Raw genomic sequence first — 21,745 nt, forward strand, 5'->3', positions numbered from 1 at the left:
TCAGTCCATCTTTCTCTTCTTCCCTTTGGCAGGGGTTTTGGAGGTATGTTCCTTTTCAGCACTTGGTTCCCAGAGTGCATTTCTTACAAATCTCGAGGCAGCTCCTTTATTGAGTTTGGATGCCTTTTTCTTGTCTGCTATTTCTTTGACCTTGTTCATGTAGGTTCTTATTCTCTCCTGGGGGGAAAACAGAAATAAGAAAAGAAAGAAAAGGAAAATGTATATTTCACACCATTCTCCCAAGACTGCTGTTACAATAAAATCAATGAGCAGAAGCTCTCCACGCTATCCATTCCTGTAATAGCTAGAAAACCACCACCATTTCAATATACATACCAGGCTCTTTGCTAATTTGAGCCTTCTGCTTTAGCAGATCTTCCACCACAGGTGCCTATCATACCAATAGCTGCATGACATCCACTGTCTTAGGAACATGCAGTCCTACACAGATGCAGACTCTAATCTACAGCAAGGCAAGAATTGCTCTTGCAAGCGAAACTAGAAAACAAAGCCCTCCATTCAGTTTGGAGTTTGGCCTGCATCAAGATGGCAAAGTAATCTTTAGATATTTCCCATATTTATGGATAGTTAATACTACCTGACTGCTGCCTAAAAAAAAATAGAATTCAGCATGTACAATCCAAGCCAAAAGCATCCTACACAAAATCAAAGATGTTAAAAGCACTATACCTGCAATCACACAGAAGTTGTGAGGTTAAGATCCTGAAATGGTCAAGGGAGCTTATCAGTGAACCTATTTAAGGCAGCCTGGTGAATTTCCAGCTGTAGCAAAGTTCTTTTTACAATGTAAATTAATAATTAGAAAAGCCTATTTCCACTGGCATTCCACAAAGCAAGGAGATACTGCCTTGCCACCTCAGCCTACCATAGTTGTTCAGTGCCTAAGGGGTTCTGGAACAAAGCATGGCTTAGATTCAGCCCCACCTAAATACACTCTCCCAGCTTGACAAACTCATTTATGTGCCAACTCATCCTCATCTACTTCTGCAATCAATAAAGAAAATTACCCTGAGAGGGTAACCAAACCCTTCTACGGTGGGGGAATCACCCTGTGTTAAGTGCCTGCTTCTCTCCCCTGACTAGAGAGGATACTTACAGTAATTCTGTAAAATGCATAAAGGTTTGGTTAACAGATTTTATGTCTACACATTTAGCCTAATAAGGCCTCCAACTCCAGGGCCTTTAGGTGTTACTGGAATGCAAACATTAAAACATACACATATATATATGGCACATGATTTATAAATGTGGATTAACAGAACATTTATGGATATCCCTAACTCAATAGATTTTATTACACAACCCACACATTCCTCACAGCTCTTGGAGTCTGGAACGTAAGTTACAAGACCTACATTACAGAACTGATCTTCAGTTCTGCAGGATTCTAAGCAATTGATTTGCCATTGGCCACTCTTTCTGTATCAAAAAGATAGCTTTAATGAGGAGAGCTATACAAGGTCTGAAATCATGATAGACTGTCATATTTCTTTGGTGACTGAGATGGCCAACAAGAACAGATGGCAAACCTACATCTATCAGCTTGGGGAAAAGGAGCTGACAAGTGCCAAGGTGACAAAGGAAGTAACTCCAATAGCTTGAATTCAAGTTTTACTAACACACTTATGAATCCCCATGTATTCCCTGTATGTAGTCAAGGAGAGCAACTCTAAAAACAATTGTGGCAGAAGAATCTTTTTTCATTCCCTTTCCACCTGAATAAGAACAATCATAATGCTCCTGGAAGGAAGGAAGGAAGGAATGTGCATTTATTCACCCTGATACTTGTAAAAGGGAGAAAGACTTGTCTAAGAACCTAGGCTGTGATAATTTGATCATTCTTCAGCGTTAAAATGACTGACAACTGTGCAGTAAAATACCCGCATAAAATATCCACAGCGGAAAAAAACCTATTTCTTTTGTTTTACTATCACTAAATTAACACAATGCTCAGACACTACATAATACACAAGGAACAAGAAACTGACTGAAAGCTCATGAAATATTAACTGAGCCATTTTTTAAATATGATCCAGCCTAGACCACTGAAATTAAAAACAGAAGCATTCTTATCACTCAAGCTAGCTTTGCCACATTTTTTCAGTCCTATCTTCAGCTGGTTATGTGAGGATTACATTTGAGCAAAGTATTTTCCTATTGCCCTGATGTAATATTGTCATTTATACAGGAATTAAAAGGGGTAACTCTAAGTTTGTAAGTTTTGATACTTTTTTTTTCCCCTTTATTTTTCCTTCCTCAGGCTACATGATTTGATTTTTTTCAGTCAGCTGAACTTTCAGATAGTTGGGCCTTCTGGACTGTAGTCATGCATCTAAATGGAATATAAAGACAAACCCAGAAGATTTATTACAGGTTGTAAATATGTCACTAATGCAAAATTACTGGACAATACACATACTACTGGTGCCAAAAAAGCTTTTAGCTTTGTTGCTGAACTGGATTCTTTACTGCTGAGAAAATGAATTAATGGAGGACTTGGAAGGGGGAGGGGAGCTCTTTCCCGTCTTCGCAAGTAAATCAATTGCGTTCTACTTCCAGAGTCATCCAAAAGTAAGGAAAAGCAGCCTCAGAGTTTAACATGATTCCAAGTATTTGTAAGGAAAAAAAATGTCATACTGGAAGTTATAAATTATTATCAGACATGCAACATTTTTCCATTTAACAGATAGCAGTGAAAAGCTGCTCTGTTCAGAATCCAGTCCTCCAAGGTGGGGAAAAGAAAAGATGACACTATTCATCTTCTTCTTCTCTTCTAATTTCAGGAGGCTACAACTTTGCTTTAAACAGTACTTTTTGGAAATAAAAATAGAACAATCTTGGTTTTAAGAGCTGAGCAGGGCATATGAACAGTTGTTTAACACCAAATACCATAAGCACACGAGTATGACAACGCAGCCATTTGAAACAGACACCAACATATTTTTAATTCTATGCGAGTTAACCATTCTGGACAAGAAAGTTACTGCAGTGCAAGCAACATAAGAATCTTACCAGTTCCTGTTTCACTGGATGTTCTTTTGGATTGATTCCCTGAGTAACCAAGTATACTAGAACAAAACAAACCAACATGGGTTATTCTTGAAACTGAAGGCTGTCATGACTGAGGACCCTTCCACATAAAACCATTAACATGAATTGGCGTTAATGTCCTGAATCTTGTGTTGTCCCACAACTGCAGATTCAGGACACTGTGTTAAGCATCTGACAAACTATTATCATCAAATATTGTGGCTAAAATAAACCCAACCCAATAAACCTAGCATGTTTAAACTTTTAGTCCTTAAAAGGACACAAAATGTTGTCATGAAGAACACACTCTCATGCATGCAGAGAGTCAGATTTTGTGAATATCCATTTTTTATTTGGAGTTTCAACATCATTTACCCTATGGTGGGTAGTAATTTGGGTCCTCAGGGTAATTACAGGTTTCTAATTATTTAGCTGATCTTTGCAGCTGTCTAGAAGGTGCTCAAAAGCAATCATAAATACTGCTTGTTTCCCCTACCACAGACTTACCCCAGAACATTGAATTCAGTGTGTACACCGAAACCAAATCCAGCTTTGCTTGCTCAAGAGGGTCTAACTAGAGTGAAAAACACACACAACACAAACACACATTTGAAGACTTGTGCACATACTTTAGCAATATGCACTTCATACAATGGTGAATGCATTCAGAATACACCCTGAACGAGCCCACTTTTGCACCACAAGCTGATTGAGACTATGCACATTTCTGTGCCACCACAGAACCAGTCTCCCCTCTGAAAGTATTAACATCACTTTTCCAGCCTGATGTTAAATGCTGCAGTCACAGATAGCCAAAAGCACAACAAGCTCTTGGCCTGTAGCTCTTAGACTACCCTTCCCACAGTCAGAAATCAGTCTCTATTGAATTAAGTTTCTGTGGAAAAAAAATAGTTGTTGCTATCAATGGGTAAAAAAAACCCCAAAGCCAAACTGAAACTCAAATGTGACTGTAGTACACTGCAGACAATCAATGAGCATTTACACCACACATGGCAGACTCTGTTCAGTGCATGCTGGAATACTTAGGGCTGTAAAGCAAAAGAGGAATAAAGGTAATGAGGTTTTTTTCCTTGGCTGTCAAAGTCAATTTATTATTTCAGCCCTATAGCATTTCCAGAAAGGCTGATAACATCATTGTACAGCTCACTAGTTCTAACATGGATACTGTCAAAAGATCAGTGTTGTCAAGACTGTTTTCTTTGTAATTTATTTGTGTTTGAATCCCCAGAGGATAAAGAAGTTCCCTCAAGTGCTGGATTTTTCTTGCCCTACAGAAAGAAATTATGTTAAAAGACAGAGAGGCTTGTATGAAGTCTCAGGGCAGTACCCTGCTTTGCCTTTATGTCCTGAAAAAAAATAAACACATTTTACAGACTTATGCTTTGTAACATTGCTACAGGACACAAGTGCCAGGTTCTGCAGGTCTAGACTTCTAGAATCAGATCATTTCTCTCTGCTGTCAATTCACCTTCGCTTCCTTCTGGGTATACCCAGTTGCATTCAGTCTGTCATGAAAAGGTCTCAAAAATGTGAGTGACCTCCCCGTGATGAAAGAGCACCCAGCACACACTTCAAGAACGGTCAGGAATAAGCTAGAAAGTCCTCTACCTAAATGACTCACTGGTAAGATGATGACTTTTCAGCTTGAAGGAACAGGTCTTTCATTGTTTCATCTGTAAGAGCAGCTGGATACTTAGGAATGTAACGATTTAAAATGTTTCAGGTATCAAAGGTAGGCAGTGTCAGGTTTTCTACCTCTCTGTGCAGTGGCTAGTCTAACCTGCCCTTGTATTTCTGTTTGGGTTCCCAAGGATTCTTGTGCTAATAACAAAAGGGCTGTCAAAAGCCAGATTATTTACCTTTTGGAGAAGCTCACTCCTGGGAACTGACATCATTGTCTTCAGCATCTCATCTACAGAGCCAAGAGATTTTTCAAAGGCTGCGAGATAATCGTGAATCTCAGTGGGGTATTCTTCCGTGTTAGTGTCATCTTCTGACATTTCCATCTGCAAAAAGGAAACAAAACTAATCAGCCTTCTTCATTAAGGCCCTGCAGAGTCAAAAGACTGCATTTTATGATACCAAGCATTAGTATTTGCTCATCAAAAATAAGAAATGCCTGCTTCTGAAGAGCTCTAGCAGCTAGTGTCAACAGTGACACAGCTGAAGGTCCTGTGGTTTCAGAGGTGTCGCCTAACTGCTGTGCAACAGGGCACAAAGGAGTGTTACAAATGACACAGCTGTAAGTACCTACCTTCCTAACAGTCCCAAACCAGTATTTAGCTTTTATGGTCTGTGATAGAAAGAAATTATTTGCTTGTTTAAAAGAAGTGGTCCATAAATCACAGCATATAAAGAGCTACACCAACAGGCAGCACACAAAAACAACACCCAGCAGTCCAGACATTACTTCAGCTTTAGAGCAATCACACAGCACCATTTAAGTCAAGCTCAGTTACATCTTCCAGTGCTACATTTAAGAGTTGGTCCAAGAAATCCTTTGTGTGAGCCCTGTATCCAGTTTTTCTGAATTCTCTAGGGGATATTATAGTCTGTGGTATAAGTCTGCTAGCTGATCTGGTCTGGGGATTTCAGACTACCCTGGAAATCCTGTGGACACATCTATGCACAGCAACTCTGCAAAAAATCCCTTCTTTGATCCAGCATTCATGGCAGCATGGCATGGCTACTGCCAAACCATCTGGCTGCTCCTTTACAACCAATATCTTTAATTCATCTCAAATCATACAGCACCATCAATCTTGGGGACTTATTGGTACTTAGAGCTAGGTTATTTTCTACAACCTTCTACTGACTGAGCAACAGCATTTGGAATGTTGTAAGGAAAGAGGAGACAAAATAAATCATTTTGTGGCCAAGAAGGCAAATGGCATCCCAGGGTGCATGAAGAAGAGTGTGGCCAGCAAGCCAAGCAAGGTTCTCCTCTCACTCTGCTCTGCACTGGTGAGACCACCTGTGAAATACTATGTCCACTTCTGGGTTCCCCAGTTCGAGGACAGGGGCTTGCTAGAGAAGGTACAGAAAAGGGCTACAAAGATCATTAGAACAACTCTGTCTCCTCAGAAGGGAGACAAGTCTCTTTGTCTGGAAAAGAGAGGACTGAGGGATTTTATAAATGCTTATAAATACTTAAAGTGCCAGGAAGATAGGGCCAGGCTTTTTTCAGTGGCACTCAGTAACAGGGAAAGGGATAAGGAGCACCAACTGAACACATAAGTTCCATCTAAACATGGGGAGGAACTTTTAATTTAAGGGTGGTGGAGCACTGAACAGGCTGCCCAGAGAGGTGGTGGAGTCTCCATCTCCAGAGACATTCAAAGCCAACCTGGACGAGTTCCTGTGCAACCTGCTTTAGGTAAATCTCCCTTGGCAGGGGGGTTGGACTCAATGATCTCTGGAGGTCCCTTCCTTCCCACTCCCTATCATTCTGTGACTTTCCTGCTCATTTGGTGAGCTGCATCCAGAAGAGTGGGAGCATATGTGTCACTGCAGTCCTTCCTACTTAGATCTGACAATCCCACTACCCAGCTGCTGCATACAGAGCGGCGGCACATAAGTTGTAGAAACTGCACTTCATCTACAAGCACCAAGTGCAAACAGCAAGGAAACAGCAAACAGCTGTCACTGGAGTTTGTTTTAGATAATGATTTGATCTTTCCCTTTTCCTGGCAAGAATAAGGTATGTGTGAGAGAGGTTTCTTTTTATTTATATTGTCTCCTGGAGGTCAAACAGGAGGAAGACTGGGAGGTGTGGTGGGTTGAAAACAGTCTGGAGCTACTCAAGCTTGTCTGCAACTCCAGTTTTAACTGCACCAGGGTGATTTCAGAACTATCAGACAATTAACAGACCCAGTCTCATCACTGCTATTTGCACAGCTCAGTATTATAATCCTACTCAGCTTCACAACTTCTCATCCTGAGCTGGTTTTCAGATTGAGTACAGAACCACAATGCTAATGATGACACACTGAAGCTCCCCTCCCCAGCTCAGCAGGTAACTCACATGTAAATACTATTCAAGCCAGCTGCAGCACACCTAAGCAAAAGAGCATAGCTGAACCTACATGATATTGCCCCCAGAAGAAAGCTGATCTGGGCCTACAATATTGCCCCCATAAAGGCAAATTACCAAAACAATTATTTTTGCCATGAAGACAGCATTGTTTGTGCTTGGTTTGGTCCTGGCCACTCGCACTAAAATCACCCTTCTTAGGTTGATTAAAAGAATTCAGAAACAATGTTTGTTGTTAATTTTTATCCATACAATACATCACAGGAAATACTCAAAGCTACAGAAGAAAGTACATTTTCCCAGCTGTTAACAGAGTTAAGCCTGCTTAGAAGGTGTCTGTCCATACATGTTTACTATCCTTACACGTGCAGGGAGAGAGGTGTAATCCAATCCAGCTATCACCTATAGAGCCTACCATCACTGCAGCACTTATTGTACTATGGTCTTAATTTGATGGCCAGGCATGAACATAGGGATAAATTCCAACTTTTCTCTCTCCTTTTATCAGGGCATCCAGCAATAGCAACTGCAGGAATAACAAAAATTTCAATATTAAGAACCAACCCCTCCACCAAAACCCCACAGCAGGAACATGCTACCAGCCAAAAGTAACTTCATCTGTTTTATGGCAGTTGCAAGGACAAGCAGTCACTGGAGTACACATGATATTCTTTCTACTAGCCCGAGCTAGACCAAAAGAATGAGACAGAGAAAGAACAGCGAGATGGAAAGATAACAGGAACAGTCCACAACATATTTTTCTATGATTGCTCTCTCATGAACCAGGGAAAAAAACCCCAAAGTTCCCCTTGTATGACTAAGTATTTACTTGACACTGTCAATTAGCAAGGAAAGGGGGGGGTGAGGAAATGCATCAGCCTTCAATGGATGGAGACTGCCCATGAGCCAATGTACAGAACTCTTCACTGGTAAGTCTGCTCCTTCTGCCCCAGGAGGAAGAATAATTTGTTGAACTTGGGGTTTCTGTTCATTTCAACAGGAACTAGCAAGTTCCGACTCCTGCTGTGGAGGGGCCTCTCTTTCCATTAGACTGTTGTTTCAGCATTACTAATCTCTGAGCAGGATATGTTACAGTGTTGGCATATGCCAACAATAAGGTGGCAGTCAACAGCCTAAAATAGTTTTGATAACATTAAATCAACAAGAGCAAACTCACACTGCATTACAAACCACGTTCACCGGAGACTCCCCAGCGTGGCTTCTGCCAAAACCAACACACAGACTGCAAAGTCACACCTGCAGAATGACAAGGCCAAGGACAGGAGGCACCAAGGCCACATCAGTGATTCTCTAAACACACCCAAGGGCTCTACTGCACTCAGCAGTTACTAAACCACAGACAAAATTTACCTCACAGGTTTACAAGCAGTTCTCTATGTATTCTGAACAATGACAAATTTGATTCAGCTCCTGAGCTCAATGTTTGCCACTCAGGGTTTCAGTGCTGAATTTGCTGACCTTCAACCAAATTTTATTGTATTTATTTATTTCAGGTAGTTGTAGAGGGCAATGAGGTCAGACCTGAGCCTCCTCTTCTCCAGGCTAAACAATCCCAGCTCCCTCAGCCTCTCCTCACGGGTCTGTGCTCAAGGCCTCTCCGCAGCCTTGTTGCCCTTATAGCTTTAGGTTAAGTGCTTTCTGAATCCTTTCACACGAGTCATCCTGCCACTCAGTTAGCAACATCCATGCATTCCTCTTTGAAAGTGTTCTGTGTTTGTAACCACAAAATACATAGAATACATAGAATACATAGAATAAACCAGGTTGGAAGAGACCTTCAAGATCATCGCGTCCAACCCATCAACCAATCCAACACCACCCAAACAACTAACCCACGGCACCAAGCACCCTGTCAAGTCTTCTCCTAAAAACCTCCAGTGATGGCGACTCCACCACCTCCCCAGGCAGCCCATTCCAATGTGCAATCACTCTTTCTGTATAGAACTTTTTTCTAACATCCAGCCTGAACCTCCCCTGGCGCAGCCTGAGACTGTGTCCTCTTGTTCTGGTACTGCTTGCCTGGGAGAAGAGACCAACATCCGTCTGTCTACAACCTCCCTTCAGGTAGTTGAGCCAGACACCTTCCAATTTTGATTTATTTTACAATAATGTGTTGCCATTTCTGTCTCAGAAATGAGGCCTTTTAATTAGCATAACCTGAAGAGTAATTTGCAAGGCAAAGCCCCTTCTAAGTTGCTAGCAGCAACTAAGCTTGCAGAAAAACTGTGACAAAGCATAAGGCAGGAGACATGTTCACCCTTGCAGCAACATCAGAGAAAGGTAACAAGATTAACTTCATTACAAGCACTTGAGCTTAGTAATTTTAAGCATCACCTGCCTTTCTGTCAGGGAAAAAGAGTGGTGAACTCCAGCTATGACCTGGCCGTGCAGGCTGTATCTTCTCATCGGCATGCACGTTCTTCCTGCAACAACTGCCAAGTTCTCACAGTTGCAATGCTATTTTCCTGACTTTTAATAGGAATGTTTACTGCCCAAATATAGCCTTCTGGAGTATAACCCTTCTCAAGGCATGACTCCAGCTGAAAACCCTCTTTTTCATGGGCAGCTACACAAGTCATGAATTCAGCTGTGCTTATGCTTACCACCAAAATCTGCACCACACAGACTCCATCCCCTGTGCTCGATAGTTTCAGAGGAGCAACCACAAACCTGGCACAGGGACTAAGAGCTCCCCTGGAAGCCTAGTTCAGCTCCTAAGCCTCACATGCATACCAGGTGAAGTAGATATGCATGCAAACCATGGCCTTCCCAACAATTTAGAAACCAAATCCCCTGTTCCAGCACCTCTTTGTGAAAAATGAAACACTGTACTGATTCTTCAGACACAGCAAAATGGGGTTCTAAAGAAGGCCTGTAAGAGAAACGGGAACAGGTCTTTAACAGGACCTGTTATGACAGGCCAAGAGGTAATGTTTTTTAAACTAGTATTTTTTTAAGATAAATGGATTTAGACTGCATGTAAGGATGACACGTTTTAGAGAGAGGGTGGTGAGACGCTGACCCAGGTTGTGCAGAGATGGTAGGAGCCCCATTCCTGGAAACATTCCAGGTGAAGCTGGAAGGGGCTCTCAGCACCGGGCTCTAGTTGCAGATGTCCCTGTTGACTGCTGCGGGGTTGAGCTAGACGACCTTTAAAGGCCCCCTCCAACCCAAACCGCTGGGTGATCCCGTGATCCTTAGCACGCCAACCGGATGCCCGAATGCTTTCGGTCACAAGACTTTCTCGGGGAGCTGGAGGTACCCCTGAAAGCCCACACAGGACTGCTGCTTACAGTACATCGCCAGGCCCTATCACCGCCACTTCTAAACAGACTGGAACCCCAAAGGGTCCTCACAGCCCACTTGCGAGCCGCCACCACAGGCCCTGCGTCTGACAACACAGCTCCCCCTTTTCCAGCGCCTCTGAAAAGCCCTAAAAAGCACCCGGAGTGCCTGGACGACAACGCTCACCCCCACGCCAGGCTCTCATCTCCCTGTGCTCCCTGGGCAGCCGGCTCTCGAACCCCCAGGAAAGGGGGAGGGACAGGCTCTTACCTGGGGGCCGCGGGGCCCACGGGCCACGCCGTCAGGAGAGGCACGAGGAGGCGGAGACTCCGCCGGCGCGCGGCGGTGACGTCAGTTCCGGGGACAGGGGGCGCGCGCGCGACGGCCGCGGGGCGGAGCCCTGAGCGGCGGCTGCCGGCGGCCGCGGCGCTGCCGGCGCGCCGGGTAACGGCGTGGCGGCGGCCGCGGCGCTGCCGGCGCGCCGGGTAACGGCGTGGCGGCCGCGGCGGCGCTGCCGGCGCGCCGGGTAACGGTGTGGCGGCCGCTTCCCTCCTTACGGAAGAGGAATCGGGCCCGCTCTTTTGCAGCAGAAAACCTCGCTGCCCGGCGGCCAGCCCTTGGGGGTGGAGAAGGGAAACAGCCGCGTCTCTCCGACTGTTCCCAAACGCTCCAGTTGACTCCTGGGAAAAGGGGAGGCGCAAACTGGTTTTCGAGGTAGCCCCTCAGCGCCGGAGGTGCCTCGTTTACACGGAGATGTCCCAGGGGAAGGGCTGTTTCTGGCTGAGGTTCACAGCATGGCAGGAGTTGGAAACGGCCTGTGAAGATCGCCTAGTCCAAGCTCCCAGCAAGGCAGGCTCACCCAGAGCAAATCGCACAGGAACGCGCCCAGGCGGCTTTGGAATGTCTCCAGAGACGGAGACTCCACAATCTTCTCTGGGCAGCCTGATCCAGTGTTGCGGCACCCTCAAAGGGAAGAAATTTTCCCTTACATGAACCTCCTGTGTTCCAGTTCATGTCCCTTGTCCCCTGCCCTGTCACTGGACCTCACCGGACCCCACTGAGAAGAGTCTGGCTCTATCCTCCTGTCACATCTTCACCTATTCCTCCAGTAAGGGTTGGTTTCTTACTGCATTACAGGTTGTATCTGCAACTGTTTGTCCTCAAAATTTCGGCAAATAAATCTGGGTTCAAAATGCAGTGGATTAGTATTTCCCCACTACAAGAGCTTGCTGAGTGGAAGATTGCATAAACACATCTGTGGCTTCCAAAGATAAGACCTGCATTTGACACATTTACCTTCTGACAAGTGCCAAAAGAGAAGTCTCCATCTGCATCAAAAGCATTGGCTTTACGAGCCAAAGACCTCTCTCTCCTTGTTTCCGGTCACAATCTTATCTGAAGCTTATTATAACTAAAGTCTGCAGCCTATCCCCTCCAAGGCACATTAAGATAGGATCACTGGAATCCTTCACTGTAGTAGAAGAGGGCCTGTTCTCAAGCATAGGTTAGCAGGAGTGTATGTGGCTGATTAAGTCACGGCTGGTTGCCTGAAGGGAATGTGCTGAGCTGGCTTACTCATCATCAGGTTTTCTAGAGAAAGAAAAAAATATGTCCAGTCTGAAGAAGGATGAGGTCAAGGCAGGGGAAAGTAGAAGAATGTATTCACAGAGGGAACATGAATACAAGTCTGAGGGCCTTACCCGGCTTCGGGGCACTTCTCTGCCTTCAGCACAATTGAAAATACTGCAAAAGCGAGGTTAATTTGTTCCTGTTAATATGTTGATTTATATCTAAGTGTTGTACTATGTCTGTTCTAATTAAATCAGTATGAAATGCAAATATGAGTCTTTTTCCCTACTCCCAGTTGGAAGCATATCTAAAGATCTTAAGATGGAGTAGTTACTTGTTTGCATCTTGTCATCTCCTTTTCCTCCAGGAGATGTAGAGGTTTAGGTTTTCAGTTTCAACCAAAAATGTCTGCACAAGCAGTACTTTTCTCTTTTTTTCTGGCAGAGTATTTATAGAAGTGGCAAACACAGGGATTCTTTAAGAGCCCTTCTGCTGTATGTGGGCTGTATACACAGATAGAACATCTGGGGCAGGAAATGGTATCCCTGATGTCTGCTAATAGTATCATATTTCACTGCTGTCTTCATAACCATTTCTTAAATTCAAAACCCAGTCTATTTTATCTTGGTCATTTTTACTACTACAGACACAGAATTGTGCACTGTTGGTAAAAGGAATAACACAGTATTTCACTGTTGGGTTTTTTCTTAACTTTCAAAACCCACCATCTAAATTACTTTATCTTGGTCGTTTTTACATGCCAGAATATGGAATCACACACTGTCGGCAACAGGCAGTTTAGAAGACATTTTAAAATCAAATAACGTTTAAAACTCAGAAGTGCAACAGCCTGAGTGGTAGCAGAGAAATAGCAAGACCTGCGCTCCAAAATGAAATGAAACTTTGCATTTCCAGTGCACAAAGCGTCTGCAAGGACCTCAGAGCACTTGACATATGTTTAGCTCGTTCTTACCTCGGTACTTGCGTGTCACAGGTTGGGAAATACAGATAGGGAAGTTGACTGATAGACTAATTGATTTACCAAATGTTAGGTGGAAGTTTCTGCCAGAATCTTATTTCCTAAACCCAGTATTTTGTTTCAATCACAAGATGAAAGGGAAAGGCAACACACGCTGATCAATGTTCAGATTCAGCCATCTCTGTTTGTAGTCTAGCATTAATGCAACACAGGTTGTACTCAGCCTGTCCTGATCCTGCAGTGTGGCTCTCTGTCTCCCTCCAGTGGTTTACATTTGTTATAGACTGGCTACTGGCTCCAAACTGCTACAAAATGTGCATCTGGCATTTCATTAAGTGGAGTTCCCAAAGTGTGAGTGCCTTAAGCCTTGGAATTTCTTCACTCAGACAGTTACTAGGCATATAAGCATTCGTTTTCTGCTTAAAATGCCTGTTGGTTGGTTTGCAAAAGCAGCAAGCGAGGAGTTAAGGATTTCCATTTATCCCAGACAAAACCTGACTGAGATACAGCTCATGTAATTCAATTGTTTTATGCTGGTGCCACTCTGAAAATATATTATGATTTTATATATTTGGATATCTATATAGAGATCTATCCAAGAAATGCTGTTCTGCCAGCCAGTACTTAATGGAAGCCGTTTCATTTGAGACCCCTATGAATGATTATTGATTTTTCTCCATGTTCCCTGAAACAACAGAAAACAATCCTGAGTATTTTCTCCGAAGCAGGTGAAGTGACAGGCCTCTTTAACATAATTACTCCTTTATTATGATGTATCTCGCTCGTTGTACATACTGTATATTGATTCCTGCAGAGTCAGTGTTCTTTGTGGAGCACACATGGAGGTCAAGTCTTGCTGTCGTGACCTCAGTCTGGGTCAGGCAAAGCACCACAGCCTGACCTACAGACCAGCTGTGGCAACTCCATCTCCCAGAAACAATGCCACTTGACAAGCTCACATAGAAGACAAATTTTAAAATAGCCTAGATGATTCTTCTGTTAGTCTGGTGTGAGTACAAAGAGGGATGCTAGAAGCTGCTTGTAGCAAAAGGGTTTATAAATCGCCAGCAGGATTAAACAAAACAAACAAACCCCCCACCCAGATGCTAAAGTCAGTCCCAAAGCAAAAAGCAGTTGTAACAAGCACCTGCAGTCATCCTAAGGGAGAAAATAAAGCCACAGAATTGCTTTCCTGCACATCCAGCTGCTTCTGACACCAAATTGCTCTTTTTGGCCTTTTAAGGTGCATCCTACTGCAGAGATACTTCATTAAATAATTCAACCTTTCTAAGCAGACACTTTTATCATGTGTCTACCAAAAGCCCAAACATACAGGACAGTCTCTTTTATTGAGTTTGTTTCTATCTTAAACCTCCAGAGGTTCAGCAACCATGCTGAAAATGCAAAACCAACACTGACTTACGTGAGATTTAGTCTACAAGAGTACAGCCATGCTGGCTTGAAGCTAAGCTGAGACATTCTGTGTTTGCAGTCTGGAGGTTATATTTAAAGCACATTCATCTAAACCTGTACAACATCACACCTGCAGACCACAAGGAGTCCTGGCCTACTTTGTTTAAAGTCCAGTTGTGGACAAAGTCATTAAAAAGCAAAGTATGAATTGGTAGCTTTTAAAAGCCCAGGTGTGGGCAAGCAGACCATTTTGGGAGACCACACAGAATGGCAGGGGTTGGAAGGGACCTCTGGAGATCATTGAGTCCAACTCCCCTCCCAAGGCAGCTTCACCTAAAGGTCATGCAGGAACATATCCAGGTGGGCTTTGAATGTCTCCAGAGAGGGACACACTAGCACTTCTCTGGGCAGCCTGGTCCAGTGCTCCAGCACTCTTAAGAAAGTTCCTCCTTATGTTTAGATGAAGCTTCTGCCCTTTATCTGTTGTCCTATCACTGGGCGCCACTGCAAAAAGCCTGGTCCCATCCTCCTCACATCCACCCTTTAAGTATCCCCTCAGCCTTCTTTCTTCTAGACTAAAAAAGACCAAATTCTCTCAGTCTTCCCTCACAAGAGAGAGGTTCTTGTTCCCTACCATCTTTGTAGCCCTCTTCTGTACCCACTCCAGCAAGTCCCTGTCCTTGAACTGGAGAGCCCAGAACTGGACGCAGTATTTCAGAGGTGGCCTCACCAGGGCAGACCAGTTTGGCAGATGTTAGGATCTGTAGTAAGCTTGAGTCTGAAGAGCCTCAGCCACTTTAGCTGCTTCTGGGGTAGGCATTTAGTGGTTTTGAGGCCCTGCAATATCATCTAATGAATTTGCACTCTGATTTATGGGCAGGCTGGCAAGTTCCCAGCAGAAGATGCAGCAGGAGCAAACCGAAGCATGAACATCCATCTGCTCACCAGTACTTGCACTGGCTGCTCAGTGGGACACAGGTGAGTACCTGATGCTTCCTCTGACACATCAGAAGACAAACACTAGCAAAAGGACAGCTGCCTGGCTCAGTGGCATGTTTATGGTAACGTGTCTCTGCCAGGATTCTGCAGAGACCTGATGTATGCAGGGCGTGGGGAGGCAAGGCAGCAGTGGAGTTATTGCAAGGCGGATGGCGAGTCCAGGAAGAGAGCTGTCTGCTAACTTTGTTCCCCAGCCCCTAGGCAGGGTAAGAAGGGGAACAGTCTTGAGGCTAACAGAGATGTCCCACCTCTTCAGGAGTTAAAAAACCTGTAGCAGGGACACTTAAGGTACTGGAAAAGAAGTGTAACCTCCAAACTGTTCTCTGCTGTGATACAGTTTGCTGGGCTTGAGGACTGAGTGTGTGGCAGCTAAAGCCCAGGTGAACTCAGACTCACCTTTCTGTTAAAATGCTCTGGAAATGTCTTTTTTTTTCCCCTGCACTCAAATTAAATTAGAATGGCTTTAAACTCACTAAACACAGACTCTTTCCCCTTTTGAAAACATAACATTCTTAATCAAAATACAGATGGAAAGGTACATGGAAAGAAGGAAACTGAGCTTGATGTAGCTTTGTTTTAGGGAGGAAAAAGAATATAATTCAATAAGACTAGCTCAAGCCCTCTGATTAAAGCTTTTTTAACATAACAGATAGGGAGGATGAGATCTACACTGAGATAAAGATAGTTAGTACAGATCAAAAGAGCTTGTGTTCATGCCAACCAGATTAAATGACAGGATGTGGTGAAGTGCTGGGCACCGTATCTGGTTCCTTTCCATACAAAGCTTTATTGGCTGAGTGCAGATATCTCTATTAGGTTACATGCATTTATATGTGGGGACTGGAGAAACAAACTGAACACAATCTATCAGCTGTAGACTGTTCTAATACTCTTCTAAGACTGTTTTTTTTGTTTTTGTTTTTTAATAGCTCTCACTGAGCTTATGGAAGTAAATTGTGTCCAAAATTGGGGTTTGTTTCTAAGTGCATTAGTAACCCACTGTTCTCACTCACTGGTTTCTGTGCATAAGTTCAGCAGGACCATGTATTTCCTACTCCAGCTTCCTTGTAGCAGGAAGCCTAGGACAGCCTTAGTAGCAAACTGAACTTGGAATCCCAGTTGCCTCTTTTTAAAAGAGTCTTTCATATTTATTGCTCTGCACATGGCCCCTGAAGAGGCAGGATATGGGACTGGGAAGGCTCTCTGGTCTAACCCAGTGTGGCTGCTCTTATGTTCTCCTACACTCTGCAACATCAGGATGTGGGAGGAAGGGAATGTGAATGTCAGGAGGGGGAAAACTACCGGATATGAAGATGCCACAGGCCCGTGCCACTGCACATTTCAGCAAGGCAGCATGAAGGGTCTCTCCCCATCTGCTGAACAGGCTGCAAGGTCCTGCCTGGTTGAGCTATGTCAGAAAGAAACATGAAGGAGAGGTTCTGTCATCTGTGCAGGAAGACTGATGACTCAGAAAATGAAAGGTTTAGCATGGGATGCAACTGAACAGATTTCTTTGGCTGCACCTACATCTTATTGTTATTTTTCATTGTTGCTACAGCACTGCCTAGAAACCTGAGCCTCACAGCACTCCATGCTGCAAATAATCAAGAGAATAAATCTTAAACAATCAGCAAAAGACAGAAGAGGAGGAAAAAGCCTTTAGTGCACAGAGGACATCTATAATGTTTGATTATTTCTGGTGGACAGATGCAAAGCAACATCCCAGCATAACCAGAGCCAGAAACAGCTACAACTGCAGTAGAAGAGGTGCATGGTTCCATTATCATCTGTGAGATGGGCAAAGGGGGCAAGAGGCTGCAGCTTCCTCAGCCCTCCCAGCAAATCCACAACTAGGAACCATATGGCTTTGTGCCATGGGCAGTCATTCACATCTGTGCCAAGTGAGAAGGCAACATTCCAGTGCTGATGAAAGTCTTTGCACAGAAAAAAAATCAGGTCCTCAATATTGTCTGAAATGGAAATATTGCCAGTAGTGTGGTCCAATGCAAGCAGGCTTCACCTGCAAGAGAAGGAACTGGTCTAGTTGGAGATGTCCCTGCTCACTGCAGGGCAGCTGGACAAGACAACCTTTGAGGATCCCTTCCAACCTGATACATTCTGTGATTCTGTGAAGTGGAAGCAGCTGGGACCTGGGAGACCTAACCCTTCATTTACTCGAAAGAAACAGTAGTTTCAACAGCAAAACTTTACCAGTGAGACAGCTGGCAGCTAGTCCCTAGCCCCTCTCACCTCTTGAGGCACAGCAAGGGGATTCATTTCTTACCAAATGTGTCCTTCTCTAAGTGCAACAGTAGTAGCTGGAAAAATGGGCAACCCCTGTTAAAAGCCAAACCAGCCCCCCAAGGTATGCAAGATGTGCCCATGTCCTGGCTGCAGGAATGCCCACAGATTTTTCTCTGCCCTGAGCACAGAGCAATGGTTTGCACAGGAAACGAGCACCAGCTGCCGAGCACACAGGCTGCCAAAACGTGGTCACTCCTGGTACAGCCAAACTCGGCAGCACATTCCATTCCCTGGCCCAGGGGCAGGCAGGGGTTTTCCAGAGTGCTCCTCAGTGCTGCATCACAGAGGCTTTGGCCCTCTGCACTTCATCTCTGATGCATGACCATTTTATTTAGAACAAGCTTAGCTTGCCAGCCTCCAGGCTGCAGAAGCAGAGTGCCAGTCTTCAGCAAGAGGAGGAAGGGCTATAAATAGGGCAGGCAGGGCTGCCACAGGCAGCTTTTTGTCTGGTTAAGTTTTCTTGTTCAGCCTGGCAGAAGCAGAGATCCTGTCTGCTGAGAAGACACAGCACAGAACATGCACTAGCAACAGCTCTTTGCTCCAGCCAGTATCTTTTGGTTCTCAGGTACAAAGCTAATGGAGGCCATCTTTGAACAGTGCATTTTTGACTCACAGAATGCACTGGGTTGGAAGTGACCCTCAAAGGTCATCTTGTCCAAGCCCTCTGCAGTGACCAGGGACTAGGCTGGGTTGCTCTGGACCCTATCAAGTTTGACTTTGAATCTCTCCAGAGATTTGGCTTCAACCACATCTCTGCACAGCCAGTTCTAGTATCTCACCACTCTCACTGTAAAGAACTTCCTCCTTATGTCCAACCTAAATTTGCCCTGCTCCAGTTTCAACCCATTGCCCTATTGCTACAACCCCTTCTAAACAGTCCTTCCCCAGCAGTCCTGTAGGTCCCTTTCAGATCTTGAAATGCAGTTGCAACGTTTCCCTGGAGCCTTCTCTTCTCCAGGCTGAACAGCTCCAGCTCTCTGGACCTGCCCTCAGAGGAGAGGTGATACAGCCCTCTGATCATCTTCTTGGCTCTCTAGACCAAGCACTTGAATCAGTTCTTTGAATCCTGCACCCCCAGCTATTCAAAGGCAGCTACAGCCCATCTGGCAGAGCTGTGGTTCCCCCTGTTCCTTCCTGCTGGGATGCACCCAAAGAGGGACAGCATTTACAATCATTTCAGAGTATGCTCTCAGCACTTTACTGTACACACAAACAGATGGGATTACTTGTGCCAAAAAGAAATAAATCATATATTAAATATTACACTTGAAAGCAAACCATCAAGTCCTAAGGAGAGCAGCTGAGTCTCATAAATCATTGCCTTCCACCAAGCATTTAGCCTGCATCGCTTGGTAAGGCACTTGCAGACCTACATCTAACATACTGCACAACCTGCCATTTGCTTGCCAAGCCAAAGTGAACCTGCATGTACAGCAGCAGCAGAGCTTAGCTCAGCACCTTTCTGACAGATGGACAGACCTTGGTAGCCCTTGCTTGGGGATCTTGATGGTCTGGTCTCAGCTTTAGCAGCGTTGATGCTGGCCCCCACAGCACTGGGAACCCCACCAGGGCACCTCCTTGGTTCTGACCACACTGGGGCACCTTCCCAGTATCAAGCAAGATGCCTCCTTCACAGGGGGATGGATTCCCACTGGTCAAATATAAGGGCAGCTTTTCTGGAAGACAGCCTGTTCCATCTCCAGATAGTTTTGTTTGTTACTGTTCATTGCTGTGCTTTCAGCCTTGCTGGCCCTTGCTAAACCTGAGATAAGAGACTAAATGTAAAGGCAGGCTAGAGCCCAGTATCAGTGACCTGCTGACACTGAGTCCATCCTGCCATGGCCTCCCACAGACAGACTGGGTTTGTGGTCTATTGCAGTTTTCCTGCTGGTTCCACTCTGCTACGCAGGCATGAATGATTTCTTCATTCCACAAGGCTTAACAGCCTGTGATCAGCCTTCTGCACTTTTTTTCCTCAGCTGGTGTAATCAGTTGATACCCAGAGGTTAGTAAGGACAACTTCATCCCACTTGTGTTTAGCTGGAATATCTCAATAGAAGTCTGAAGTCTCTCAGTGCAAACCTTGTGCTCGCCAGAGCTGACCGACAATGCACAGGCAAATCTGCATTCCATTTGCCTTTTAAGTTGTGATTCAGCTATCCCCAAACCATTTTCAAACACAAGCTGGGGCAACATTTCCAGATTTTGAGAAGCTGGTGAGAACAGAAATATAGCAAGGTCCAGTTTGGGTCCATCAGCACATTCAGACCTGCCTTTGCCCAGCTACCATGTCACTTGCTGAAGCAGAGAACTCATCAGTCCCTAGCAAACCAGAGTGGCAGTTTTGGCAAAGGTTTCAGAGCTGCTCCCCAGCAGGCAGGGGACATGCACAGTGCCAGGCCTGCACATTTGCCTTCTCTCACTACCTAATCCCAGCCTCAGTGTCTCCCTGCTACTCCAGCCCACCTTCAGCACTGCAGGCTGTAAACCTACACAAGAACACTTCTCCTCCAACCCCCTGGATGTCTGAACAGTGGGACTTGGCTCACATTAAGACAACACTCTGGATAATTTTATTTGTAGAATACCAAGTTGCAAACAGATATAAAAACAACAGAACATAAAAACTCATTAGGAAACCAAACTAAAATAATCTACCAGTGCATTTTGCTCTTAGTTTCAGTATGATCTTCAATAAAAACCTTAAACCTGAATATCTCAGCATTCACTGGAGTTCTTATAATGTATTGAAGAACTGTAAGTCGCTTTAACAAACATTCTCATTAACATACCCAGCAACACACAGAGTTTCTGTGAGGGAATGAGCATAAAGCAGTCCCCATTGCATGGGTGTGGATGGACAGTACTCCATGTGAAAAAAACAAACTATTTAATGAGGGTGAAGAGATTTGCACTGTAATGAAACTGAACACAAATAATGTAAAGTGATTGCTAAAATCACAGGCTGCTCTAACACAAAGGCACATGTTACTGTGACTCTAAATTCACATTTCTAGAAGGTGAAAGTCTTGTGCCCAGGCAACTTCAAGTCACTGCAGCACAATCAAACAACTCTAACAGCATGTATCTGAACTTTCAATAGAAAGATCTGGTTTCTACGTCTTTAATCCAGTTTTAATGAGAGGAATTAATTTAGAAAAAGGAGGGCTCTCCCTCCCCTATTTACAGCCTGCAGACCATACTGCTCTCCCATCAAACTTTGTTAAGCTTTGTAACTATCAGCACCCTCACAGTTTGGTCAAAGGCACCACAAACACACAGTCCTTTTTTGTCAGGGCTCCAGTCTAGGCTCGAGATGGGCTGCGTTGAGAGAGTCACGTTCTGCAGGAGACTGACAGAACCTGCCACCCCCATCTCAGCTCCTTCAGAGTCCTTCCTCGAGCGCTGAGCTGGGTACTCGCTGCCAGCAAGAAAAGTGGAGGGGAAAAAACACTTAGAATTTACCAACACAAAGACATCATCATCCTCCCTAAGAGCTTCCTCTAATCTATAGGGAAAGCAAATAAATGTCTGAAAAATAACGACTGGTCATACCCAGCTACATCCACACTGCACACTGAGCAGCTATTTCATTAGAGACAAACTGAGGCAGGCAGTCTTGGACCCTGACACCCCTCCACTTTCTAACCATTTGGCTTCTGCCATAGGCAAGAAAATTTCATCTAAGCTACCCCTCTGAAACTCAAAGCACCTACCTCACTGCTATGAGGAGGGTTGAATTATTTTTACATGTCATATAAGAAGACATAAACATAAGAATCATTACGAGTCCAGGCTGTCAACAGTCTCCTCAGACACAGCTGCTACCATATGAGAACTTTCCATCTATCACCTTCTTCACCAAGGATATAATTAGATCTTGATTATGTGAAGAAAAGTGACAAGAGCAAGATTCACCTGTGCTGTTGTCACATTCTTTCAGGGATTAACTCAAGATTCCAGATCAAGTATTGACACTGAAATCACTTCTGCATTTTAACTGCATAGTCTGATGTCAGAAACAGAAGCCCACTCATGGTTTGCCAGAAAATTGTTTCTTAAAACATTAG

The 21,745-nt window shown here is 44.4% G+C and overlaps 2 protein-coding genes across 3 annotated transcripts in view; both read right to left on the reverse strand.

Annotated features, from left to right (window-relative positions):
- Positions 1-5,072, reverse strand: C1D (C1D nuclear receptor corepressor). Its single transcript, XM_009901295.2, has 4 exons — positions 4,932-5,072; positions 3,559-3,625; positions 3,034-3,089; positions 1-177 (listed from the first exon to the last, which is right to left on the reverse strand). Exons 1-4 carry the CDS (start codon positions 5,070-5,072, stop codon positions 1-3), a joined length of 441 nt encoding a protein of 146 aa, XP_009899597.2.
- Positions 4,970-21,745, reverse strand: part of DNAAF10 (dynein axonemal assembly factor 10) — a 24,285-nt gene continuing 7,509 nt past the window's right edge. The window contains exon 8 of one of the 2 annotated variants that reach the window (XM_054177218.1): positions 4,970-5,078. In XM_054177218.1, the coding sequence (XP_054033193.1) occupies position 5,078 (1 nt within the window). In that variant the 3' untranslated portion in view covers positions 4,970-5,077. Of the gene's footprint in view, positions 5,079-20,442; positions 21,097-21,745 lie in introns of those variants that run through there. The other variant, XM_054177217.1, reaches the window with a different exon arrangement.

Source organism: Dryobates pubescens, chromosome 39 (genome assembly GCF_014839835.1).
Source record: "Dryobates pubescens isolate bDryPub1 chromosome 39, bDryPub1.pri, whole genome shotgun sequence".
Classification (NCBI taxonomy): Eukaryota; Metazoa; Chordata; class Aves; order Piciformes; family Picidae; genus Dryobates; species Dryobates pubescens.